Raw genomic sequence first — 12,048 nt, forward strand, 5'->3', positions numbered from 1 at the left:
GTAGTGCAGTGGAGGACCACATCCCCCACTACAATAGGTAGTAACCTTGCTATCTAGATCTTCCCAGCATGAAGACTCTCACTGGCTGAGATTTTGAAGAATCCCTTTTACACTTAATGCCTCTCTATTACTGCCGTGGGCTACCTCATCCCAAATGGACGTTTAAGTGAACATGGATTAGCAGGGTTTTAGGATGACTGAAGAAGACATGAATTTTTCAATGTTGTCTTCCGTCCAAGATTGTGTTGATCCTGTATCTTACTGTACCTTCTATTATTAATTAGACTAGCTGAGGTACTTCAATTAATCCATTTTCAACTAACCTGTTCCATTCTAGCTAGTTGCGTAAAAACTAAATAGGTGCTGCGCAGAAAGAACTCGAAACCTAAGGTCGAGTTGGGATTGATCCCAAAGAGCATGCAGATGCTGATTTATCAAAGAGTGTTGAATCAGTCTTTTCCGGTAGACCCACAGCCTATGTTGTCATAGCTCATAAACCTATACACAAGACACCAACAACGCATGAGATGGAATGCACCCCTCCAGCTCCTTCGTAAGAGATCTTTTGTTGTTTGACTGATTTCAACCTTGGAACATCCACGCTAGGCAAGTTTAATTTTTCGATATCAGGTGTGTTGGAAGGTCACGTGACCACCACTGTTTGCTCCCAGTACTTAGTCTCAGTCATAGCATGTAGATAGTTTCTCTCTCTCTCAACGCATCAAGAGATTTCCAGTTACATCTACATTCATCGTAGATCTCTAGTATCTCTAACAGGTTATGAGCCTCGCGCTTTCGAGTCCTCTACATAACTGTACAGACTCGAAACCCTGGTTTTCCTCCCATTGGTGTACTGCGTCGCACCACCCCACTGTGGAACCTCTGTGGTCTCGTTTTGACCCCACAAACCAGAGTTTTCATCACCCTATTGGACGAGATTAACACCTCGCCTACCCCTTGGGATCTTCATCCATTGTAGGTGGATCCTATCTCGTCGCCGTCAAATCACGTCGCCGAAAACCCTCGACAACCCGAAAATCGGACCGTCGAACCCCACATTCCACTCGCTACCCGCTGTAGCGAGCCAATCACATACCTCTCTTGACGAGCACATCGGTGCGGAAGAAGACGTCATGCAGGCCTCATACAATATTGAGGACTTTACCATCAACAGCCATGAGATTGACATCTCATCTGCCGTCCCAAAATTGAAGGGACAATCCAACTTCAGAGACTGGGAAACCGCTCTCTACATAGCTCTTGCAGCTAACAACCGTTACTACACATACATGATTTCTAATGGGATCCCAATCCCAAAGATCCCCGAGTATCAGGACTCCAGTCCTGAAGCTGTTCGCAATCTTCTTATTGAAGAAGCTCAGGATCTTGCAGGTGATCATACTACAACAGTTGTCATCTCTGTTGCTGAAATTCGTGATCGTGTGAAGCAAGTCATCGAGTCAAACATTGTACTCCGAAAAGAGTATAACTTGAAATGTACAAACTGGGATCTGTGCAATTCGAGAGCGAATCTCTTACTAAGAGGCACTCTTTCTCCAGAGCCTTTTTCTCATATCGCTCAAAACACTGATGTACGGGACTCATTTAAGAAACTGCGTGCGACGTACGCTGTTACATCCCATCAACATTCATTCGCCCGCTATACCAAGTGGACTGATCTTCGCTTTAAGAATGGAACTGCTAGCGAGTTTGTACGCAAGTTCCAGGAAACTCTTCGTGATCTCACATCTATTGATGGCAAGATAAACTCGGTATATGTACTATGCCAGTTCAAGAAAGCCATTAATGAAAACCCCAAGTGTTATGCCTTTTTCCAGAACCTTAGGGTTGATGAGAAGGATGTCAATCTCATGGACCAAGTCTACGCCGAATTCCTCGAGGTAAACATCCATAACCGGTCTATGAACCCTTCCTACAATGCAAACTCGACTACTGTTCAAACCTCGTCGTCGTCGCACAATGACAAGAAGAAAGACACAAAGAAAGGGGGCAATGACAAGCAATCCAATTCGAATAACTCATCGAATAATAATAACAACAAGGACAAACCCTCGAAGAAGAAGACCGACTTCGTCAGAGAAGAGAACGTCATCCTTTGCAGACATCTTGGGACTCTTGGAAATCATTACTCCAACAAGTGTCCCTTGCTAAAGAATTCGGCAAACGCCACTACCATTCAACAACCTCAGCAGCAACCTCTTTTTCAACAGGTTGCATTCCCTCAACCAGGCCAAATCATAGGCCAGGTTGACAACCAAGGTCGGATCCTTTCTCTACCGCAACAACAGCCTCGCCAGGGAGCGAATGCAATCTTTGCGCCAGCATCCTACCCCACCGTACCGCAAAAAGGCCCTCCATCGGGGGATCCCCTAGCGCGGTATAACAATCTCTTTACGAATGTGCTCTTTGCCGGTATCCAGGCAAATGCAGTTCATGGTTCCCATATTGTGTCGAAGGAAGGCCTATTGGCTAACGACAACAATGATGTTACCCGCTGGATGATCGATTCCGGTACTAGCACACATATGACTCCCCACAGATCTGTCTTTGTCAACTTTAGACGGTGTGTATTGCCTGTTTCGACAGCCACTGGGGATGTCTTCTACACTGAGGGATATGGAGATGTAATCCTACACCTGCTGGATCAAGATTCATCAGGACAAATGGCCCCTCTCACTCTCCAGAAAGTGTGGCTTGCGCCAGATCTTCGCTCCAGCTTGATCTCTATGTCTGCTCTCGACAAGGCAGACATTGGCACATGGACAAAGAATGGCATGATGACATTCAAACATCAAGATTTCTATGGCCCAGAGTCTACCATGGGTTTTGCTACCTGTGAAGGAGAACATTACTGGTTGAACTGCGCTGGCATTGACAAGATTGATCATATGATTGACTGTAATCTTGTTACTGGCTCTCCAAACTCTGTCTTTGCTACACAGAGAGAGATCATCCCTATCTCCATCGATCTGGCACATCGTCGAGCTTGTCACGCCGGCGAGGAGCGTGTACGAAAGATGGAGATATTTGCTGACGGCGTCAAGCTAAAGAAAGGCGCCGGCGTCACCTTTCCTTGTGCTCCTTGCATTAAGGGTAAGGGCCACGCATTACCTTTTGGCGAAGAACGATCTATTAGATCAAAGCCTGGCGAGTTCATTCATCTAGACGTTTGGGGACCGATCTCTATCGCGTCTCACGGAGGTGAGCATTATTTCGTGACGTTTACGGATGATGCGACCCGATTTACATGGCTGTTTCTACTAAAATCACGATCTCAAGTCACCGAGGTCTACATACAATTGGAGACCTATTTGAAGACTCAGTTTAACTACGTCATCAAGAAGGTCTACGGCGATGATGCTCCAGAGCATAAACCACTTGCTGCTTACCTTGCTAGCAAGGGAACGGTATGGGATCCAACTCCTCCCTACACCAAGCAACTGAATGGTGTCGCCGAGATCAAAAATCGTCATCTTGTTGAGCCGTTAGTCGCTGTTATGGCCGAGTATCAGCTTCCAAAATATCTTTGGGGACTTCTTCTTGGTGGAATCAATTACACCATGAATCGCCTCTACGCGTCGAAGATTGGCATGTCTCCTTACGAAGCCTTGTTCGGCAAGAAGCCAAATCTCTCAAACCTTCGTGCTCTCGGTTGTCAATGCTGGTTTCTCATCCCAAAAGAGAAGCGAAATACAAAGCTAGATCCTCACATGGAGGAGGCAAGGCTGCTCGCGTACGACGAAGGAGACAACTATGTGGTCTACAACGTCCGTACCAAGAAGATTGAACGTTCACGGAACGTCATTTTCAATGAGAATCCTTCTCCGGCAAATCTGCCTGACCCTGCCTATGATCTTAATATTACAGGCATGAACCAAGAACATGAACATGATTCGCAGGATCGTCATATCCCAATCGATTTCCTACGGCCTCACCTCGAGAATCCGTTTAACATACGATCTACCTCCCCACCCTCTCCTACGGTCGAAGATGATCCCGAGGATCAAACGAGGGCTCCGAATGCTCTCGACCCGTCGAATCCCGCGCTCTTTGAAGAAGATCTTGCGTGGTCAAATGATGAAATGGCGGGCAGTTTTGGCAGGTGTGTGGTGGAACAAAGGGTGGATACTGGTGCCCACTTTGAAGCAGGTGGGCGAGGGGTTCTCGTCGAACCACAGCCTGTTTCCCGACAGGTTGTTAATATGGACATTCCCCTGGAAACAACCATTGATCTATCTCAGGAAAATCCTCTGCAAGATGACGAGGATCATGATCAATCACCATTACAGCATGATCAAGTAACTTTTGAACATAATTTCTCTCGCCTAGATCCGGTACCGGATGACAGGAGTCGAGATCAAAGCTATGTTCAACCCATTCAGCCCATTCAGCCAGAAACTGGCCAGTTACGACGATCAACACGGATCAAGAATCCTAGCAGAGCTTACATTGAAAGCCTGGCTAGCAAGTCATTCTTTGATTCCAATGTTCTTCGGTTGCTCGCTGAACAGCCAGAGATCCTAGTCAGTCTTTTCGCAAATGCTACCTCGAATGAGCTCGCCTCCTTCACCCACGATGCCGAAATGGCACTCTCACAGAACAAGCAAGTCACCCTAGTCACGATGGACGTCCAGGGTGCATTCGATGCCCTCCTCCGGAGACGACTTCTCAAGCGCATGGGCGAGCAGGGCTGGCCACGAGAACTGCTACTTCTTGTGGACAGCTTTCTCACCGGACGCAAAGCCCGCGTCCGGCTGGAAGGCTCAACCACCCCTGAGTACGATGTGGTCTGCGGAACCCCCCAAGGCTCCCCATTATCACCAGTACTATATATGCTCTACCTAGCCGAACTCCTCAATATGGACCAAACGCTCCGTTTCGGGTATGCCGACGACCTAGCTCTATACCGAGCCTCCCACGATCTCACCCAGAATGTCAGACTCCTCGCTAAGGACGTTCAGAGCATTCTTGCCTGGGGAGAATATAATAAAGTGGCCTTCGCCCCCGAGAAACTAGAGATGATCCATATCACTAGACATCGAGGGGATGAGTCCCCTTCAATTGTAGTCAACGACCGGCTCACCATCGACCCCGTTCAGGCCAAGAAACCAGGATACACACCCACTCTCCGCTGGCTGGGAGTCTTTTTCGATAGAAAGCTCACATGGAGAAGCCACATTCTCGCCCGGGCGGGCAAGGCACGCGCTGTCGCACAACATATCCGCAATCTGGCCCGCACGACCTGCGGCCCGCCCGCGAGCTCACTTCGCAAAGCAGTCATCACCTGTGTTATACCCTCCCTAACGTTCGGAACTGAGGCCTGGTATGGCGGCCGGAATAGGCCCGCAAAACAGGCTAGCAAGGGCACCGTCAGCGCCCGTGTTGGCTGGCATATCAATGTCATCGAGTCGACCCTGGCACTCGCCATCCGCGGCGTCCTCCCTGTATGGCGCACCACACCAACTCCCTCGCTCTTTAGGGACGCGGGAATCCCGTCTGGATACGCCACACTTGAAGAGGCGAAACTACGGTTCGCTCTAAGGCTTAACACCATCCACAAAGGTCACACCCTTGTCCGTCGCATTCGACCCCCGATGATCACCCGAGGCCGCGGCACCGGCACCCGCCAACCGGCAAAGACAATTATCCAGAGACTTGGGAGCATCCTCCCGGAAGTCCCAAGACCGACCCTCTCCCCCCCGCACTACTCACCGGGCTGCAGAATAGATCCTACAGGGGGTATAGATAAGGCGACCGCGTCTAAAGCTTTCCAAGTCTGGCAGGAATCACTCCCACCCACAGATATCTGCGTCTTCTCAGATGGCTCCGAGCAGTGGCAGGAGGGCATCAAGTACGTAGGCTATGGCTTCGTACTTATGGTAAACGGCACCCAAATCGACACTGGCGCTGGCGCTATCAACTCACGCTCTCATGTTTTCGACGCCGAAGCAATCGGAGCCTGGCGAGGGCTCGAACGGGCAATCGCGGTAGCTCCGCCTAGGTCGAAAATCTGGCTCTGTATTGATAGCACATCCGTTATCTGGTGTATTAGGGGGAATGCCTCGAACTCCTCGCAATGGGCATTTTTAGCCTGCCACCGGGCTATGGAACAGCACAATATCAGTCTCCGATGGGCCCCTGGGCACACTGGGATCGAAGGGAACGAAGCTGCTGACACCTTAGCCGGTGAAGGCGCGCTACGCGGTAGTGCTATAGGGATGGAAGCCGAACCCACGATTAGCGGGATCCGATCCATCTTCCGGGAACTTCGGAACGAGGCTCGCTTGCGCTGGTGGGACACGGTCTCTCAAAAACTCTCCCAGTGGTACCGACGCTGGTCAGACACCTACGAGATTGATTCACTGCCGGAACTCGAACTCCGACGACCAGCGCTCCACCGCTGGCTTGCCCTCCGCTCGTCGCATGGCGACTTCGACTGGTACCACCGCAAGTTCAACCACGAAGACGCCAAACTCGACTGCTCATGCGGCCGCCGAAAGTCACCAGAGCACCTCGCTCTCTGCCACAAAACCCAGAGGTCTTTCCGACACTGGCCAAAACGCCCCCCGACACCTCCAACCGACAGGACAGAGGCAGTCGCCTACCTTCGCAGCCTGGACCCCAAGCAGTTTGTTGAACTACTGGAGCTCACAAGCTTCTACTCGCGGGTCTGCACGAGGTAACTCCTTCATTTGTTTCCTCAACAAAGTCTTTTGGCACCCGCCAATCACCACACACCTGGACCCCCCGGGACCCCCCGGGACCCTCACCCCCATGATGGCCGGCTCACACGTCGGAGACAGCTGTCATCAACTGGCTACTCAGCCCTCGCATTTACGAATGCATGAACTGCAATCTGTGGAGAAAGATCTTTGTATTATAGAAACCATAGCACTGCACGTCCCAATACCCCATGGGAGGTCGCAGGAGCAAGTTTTCGCTTGCTCCCTGCCGGACGTTAAATATATCTACCTACCTACCTACCTACCTGGTACACCTGGACTTTGATGAATCACACATTTGTTGACTTCTTGACTTTTCAATTCTTTTCAACCTACAACTTCTTCATGACCGAACTCTTGGAAACCTGGACTCGTTCTGATGTCATCGATAAGGAACAGGCCGCGCGGACGGTTCAGGTTCGGCTACCACATCCTGGGAATGTTTATTTTCGCTGACCGATATTAGAGAGTTTTTTGTCGTTACCGATCGCGACGAGAGCTGTGCGGACTTGGGTTGGCTGCTTCTATTCGATGGGTTAAGGTAAGTGTGTCTCTTGCGAGAAACCGACCGAATCTAATCACGTTCCTCCCCCTTCTAGGCCTTTTGAGAAACCCATTGACACTCACTCCATAAACCCCCGAGCCTTGCGTGGCAGCCAGCAATGATAGTTTCCATCAATCTCGTCGAGACTGGCAACGAGCGATAAGTGTCGTTAGGCGTGTCGGCGGTGACGATCGTTTTGGAAACTGGACCATCACGGGTACTCGATCAGAACACAGACACAGAGATCGCATCGGGAGCTACGGCAAAGATCATTGGTCTTCAACCCTTTTTTGAAATGATTGATCTCAAACATCGACACGGAAGCGATCTGCGTGTTGACGGAGTTCATTACCAAACGCAAACTTCTTCTGTTGGTTGGACTAACTAAGGTGGCGAAAAAAACACAGAGCTCTCACAATTTTGAGAAGAAAGAACCAAGAAAGAACAAATCCGCTATCTCAGTTGCAAGGAACGTTCTAATTATATGGTGACGGTAGATGAGACTGCGCTCTTCCGCTGGGCCAAAAACATTGAACGAATCTGGACTAAAGCTGCACATATTAAAGATAGTCTCGAGGGAATTGTGAGAAAGGAGGATAGTGTACCTCAGTTTAGTGGAAAATCCATAGTGCACCCAGATTCCATCTGGAACTTATCACCATCAAGATCATCTTCATCATTATCGACATCAACAACATCTGCAAAACATAGCCCTGATGACGTCCTCTCAAATAAAGACCCAAAGCATTTCACCGATAAGGAGCACAAAGCTGCGAATATGATAAAGGTTGTGCACGCAAGCCCTGCAGCTACATTTAAGCGACTTTGGGGCAAATCCGTAGAGAAAGAAGACATGTGGCTATTTGGACCAACTCTAGGCTGCAGATACCTCTTTTCGTTTGTACATTGGCATATACAACTCCGGTGGCTTTCAGCCCTCATCTTTATATGTGAGGAGCCCGTATGGCAGTAGCGAGAATGATCAAGATGAAACAATTTCGAAGCCCAACACCCATCAGGTGGGTTCAGTTCAAATTTTCATTTATCAACTTCCATCATTGCTGGAAAGGACAGGCTCGCCTGTTGAGTGGTCAGTATCGCCCTCCAGCTGCTGATTCCAGAGCACTCTGTCACGCCCTGCAGCAAAAAGGCGTTGACATATCCCATGTTTCAATGAGTAAGTCTTATACTCTGCTTGCTGGAATTGAAGATAACACCAAAACCAAACCAAAGGCGCGTATACAAAGGGGCAGAGCAGAATTTATACCAAGGGGGCCTATCTGATATCTCACTTTAGTCCCATGTGACAGAAATCTATGGTTTTCAACAATGTGCAGGACGACCAATAGATGGGTATAAAAAATACTCTGAATTCTCTAACTAACTCAAATGACAAAATTCATTCCTTTTCCAATATATACGGACAAAGCCGACTAAATCTAATATGCAATTTATATAGACCGCGCTATTATAGCGGTCCTTGGATTTTTCTAGGTACTCGACCATATTTTTAAACTGTATACAAAGCTACTAGGTTCGCTATTCCCCCTAGTTTTTGAAGCTATTCCGAGCTTTAAGAATTACAAATTCTCTTACTTTCTTAGATAATCTTCTCACTAATTTCTCTTATCCTAAGTAGTTCTAAATACTTACTACTTCTACAAAGTTTATGCCTGGGCGCACTCCCTTCCGCTCGGCCAAAAGACCGTAACATCAGAGTTTTCGCTCAGTTATGCCCAGGACCAACATATGTAGTGGCGCACCAAATTTATCTGTGACACCTCCTTTATTAATAGGCCAACGGTTTACGATTAATTATTTATAATAGAGACTAGGTAATCTAGTTCGAAGCCGAATAGATAGAGGATTTGGCTGTAACGGATTAAGATCCTTACAGCATGTTTACAGGGATCAACTAATCAATGACGACTGATACGTCACGTATCAGACTGACTATGTTGTACGGGATCGAACTGAGCGGGGTTCGTCACATGATCAGTAACCGAGCGTGCCGATCGTTTTCCCTACAACACTGTGGAGGTGGTGAATCTTTATAGGGTAGACTGTTGTAGATGTTGCAGATAAAGATAAAAGAGTAGTAGTAACCGGCCCTTACAATTTTTTACAAATAGGTGGCAGACCCTCGCTTGCGAGGGTCCGTATTTTTTGAAAAAAAAAAATTTCTGGGGCTGGTTAGATTAAATACCGTCAATCAAAGCTCAATTAACCAACCTATTGCAATCTAACAAGTTGTGTATAACTTTGCAGGGGTTTCTTCCATCCAAAGGGTCTGCAACACTGAATCAAGATCACATATTGTATGTCTCGAAGAGTGCTGATCGTAAAGGGTGTGGAATTAGCCCATTCCTGTAAACCATAAAAAACCCACAACCCAATCCCATACAAAAGAAATATAAAACCATCATGGAGTACACCCTCCACTTCACACACACACACTATCTCTCTCTCTCTTTGTATTCCCCCCCCCCTGACCTCAGTTTCAATTGATGTTGTGGTTTCACGGGCCAGTTGATTGGCATAGTAGTCGACTCTGGCTAATGCCTATCGTCTTCCACACCTAGGTCCATTGCCGTAAGGCCTATTGGTTCGTCGTCGTCGTTGTCCCCAGGAAATATATACTGGAACTATTGGAGGAGACCTGTGCGGTGCATGAAGTTGGCCACGTAGCGGGTGACCTGCGGGTTAGGCATGATTTTATTATCATAGACTGGGCAATTAACGCTACATGATGTACCCGTTGCTCTATTAAGATGCTCAGTGTCATGAGTTCAAGCAAACGTTGATGCGCAAGGGATGGTTTTCAGTCATTCTAGCAATTCTCATTGCGATCTTCAAACAGGTACATACCTTGGCACACCTGAGAGCTCTCATTTAGACCATTAAAATGGCGAAAGGCCAATTCTACACAACTCGTATCTAGATCATCACTCCTCGGAAGGCTTCACATCATACTCTACGTCGGTCCGAATGATATATTTTGCCCCCTTCCTGACCCCTGTGCCTTCATGCAACAAGGCTCCATTCGACTCCCCATGTGGGAATATAGCAACAGCTCCCATCACAGGTCGCACCGGGTATCCATTTAACGTTCCCTCCCGCGGGGCTGGCATGAAGAATGTCGTCTCTCCACCCTCAAAGTCATCATTGAGATATAGTAGGAAGGTGTACATCGAGCTCTGCTTTTTTTCCTCGGGCGAAGCGTCATACACATATGTGTCATCCGGGAGAATGCCAGACGGTGGCCAGGCTCCGTCAATGTGGCAGCGATATTCGGCTCCGGGGACGTACCTGTACACACGGAAGCGACGATTGATGCCTCGGACCTTGCGCCCGTTGATGGAGGGTGGCACATACGGGGAAATTCGCGCCCAAAGCGTGTCGTGGAATGTGGTGTCGATGATCCAATAAAAGTTGTGGGCTAGAATGCTGATGTCTCCATCTTCGCGGAGGGGCGCGTCCGGCAAGAAATTGACAGATTCACCGGCAGCGATGATCGCCTTGCACTCAGCAGCGGATAGCACATTGAGAGCGAGGCCGAGGCCTCGCACAGCAGGATGTTTGTGGTATGTTATGTGAGGGCCGACCGGAGCCAGTGGGACGGCGTTCGGGGCGGTGGTATAGAGGATGGCGGGATGGTGGTTTGGGGGTTTGCGGAGCGGGCCAGGGGTTTGTTCGATAATGCGGAGGGCGGAAGGAGACTTCGGCGCCTCTTCCAAAATTGATTTGTCGAGGACTGAGGCGTAGACCGGGAGTGGTGTTGTCGAGGGGCGGAGGTCCCAGGTAGACTGGAAGGCGATGGGATTGGTCGAGTCAACGGCGTTCGTGTTGGTATCAACCGGGGTGCTGACGCGCAGGATAGCATCAAGCACACCCAAGATTTCCATTTCTTTCACACTGCGCCGAGGGTTGTCATGAACCTGCCCCTTGGACTGTGTCGAGAGGCCGCTGACAACATCCAGATCTCGTACCCAGCGACACAAGGCTCCGATCTTGGGTTCTTCCCCCCGAATCCTCATCTCTGCAAGCAAGATCCTAGCTTCAACATATTTCTCATCCGCCAATGCTCCGGTTATTCGGGCTGTCAAGTTGGCGCCCTCTATCGTAGACGTGATTAGTTTTAGTCTTTGGGCAGGCACAACGCGACATACCAGCGGTGTTGACGCCTGTAGTGCATTTCTGGCGGAAGTCATAGACTGCGACTCGGAGGTTCTTGCACGCCTTCGACTTTGTGAGGCTGGGATATTGTGCAAGCGCCATCAGCGTCTCGATTGTGATGTCGAGTTCTTCATCTGAGACGACGGCATTGAGATGTGTGGACTCGAGATGGACGCTGTCGGGAGGCGGTGTTAGATTTGGGACTGACTTGGGAAGCTTTTGTGGAAGGTCAACTTGTGCGTTGCGCTTGCGCTTGTGTGCTTTGGACTTGGCCATTGTTTTTTATATCGGTTGGACAATTCAGGTGTTCTCGAGTCTACGGAGTTTTTGCCCGAAGATTCCGACAGAAACTCTGGGGCGAGGTCTGTGACTCGGATTTGTTGGATCATGTGACTACGGCAGCCGATTTGGACCAAATTTGACAATGCTTATTAATTTTTTTAGGGCTTAGGGCTTAGGGCTTAGGGCTTAGGGCTTAGGGCTTAGGGCTTAGGGCTTAGGGCTTAGGGCTTAGGGCTTAGGGCTTAGGGCTTAGGGCTTAGGGCTTAGGGCTTAGGGCTTAGGGCTTAGGGCTTAGGGCTTAGG

General features: G+C 49.1%; 2 protein-coding genes across 2 annotated transcripts; one reads left to right on the plus strand and one right to left on the minus strand.

Moving 5' to 3' along the window:
- Positions 1–1,133: 1,133 nt before the first annotated feature.
- Pdw03_9002 (uncharacterized protein) lies at positions 1,134–6,704 on the plus strand (the record flags this gene model as incomplete). The annotated part of the gene is made up of 5 exons (XM_066102116.1): positions 1,134–3,222; positions 3,301–3,428; positions 3,804–4,544; positions 4,953–5,872; positions 6,146–6,704. 5 exons carry the CDS (start codon positions 1,134–1,136, stop codon positions 6,702–6,704), a joined length of 4,437 nt encoding a protein of 1,478 aa, XP_065957199.1.
- Positions 6,705–10,232: 3,528 nt separating this feature from the next.
- Positions 10,233–11,852, minus strand: Pdw03_9003 (Prolyl 4-hydroxylase; the record flags this gene model as incomplete). Its single annotated transcript, XM_066102117.1, has 4 exons — positions 10,233–10,596; positions 10,663–11,404; positions 11,457–11,638; positions 11,698–11,852. The coding sequence occupies 4 exons, from the start codon at positions 11,850–11,852 to the stop codon at positions 10,233–10,235; spliced, it is 1,443 nt and encodes a 480-aa protein (XP_065957200.1).
- Between the last annotated feature and the right edge of the window lie 196 nt (positions 11,853–12,048).

Source organism: Penicillium digitatum, chromosome 3, assembly GCF_016767815.1.
Source record: "Penicillium digitatum chromosome 3, complete sequence".
Lineage (NCBI taxonomy): Eukaryota > Fungi > Ascomycota > Eurotiomycetes > Eurotiales > Aspergillaceae > Penicillium > Penicillium digitatum.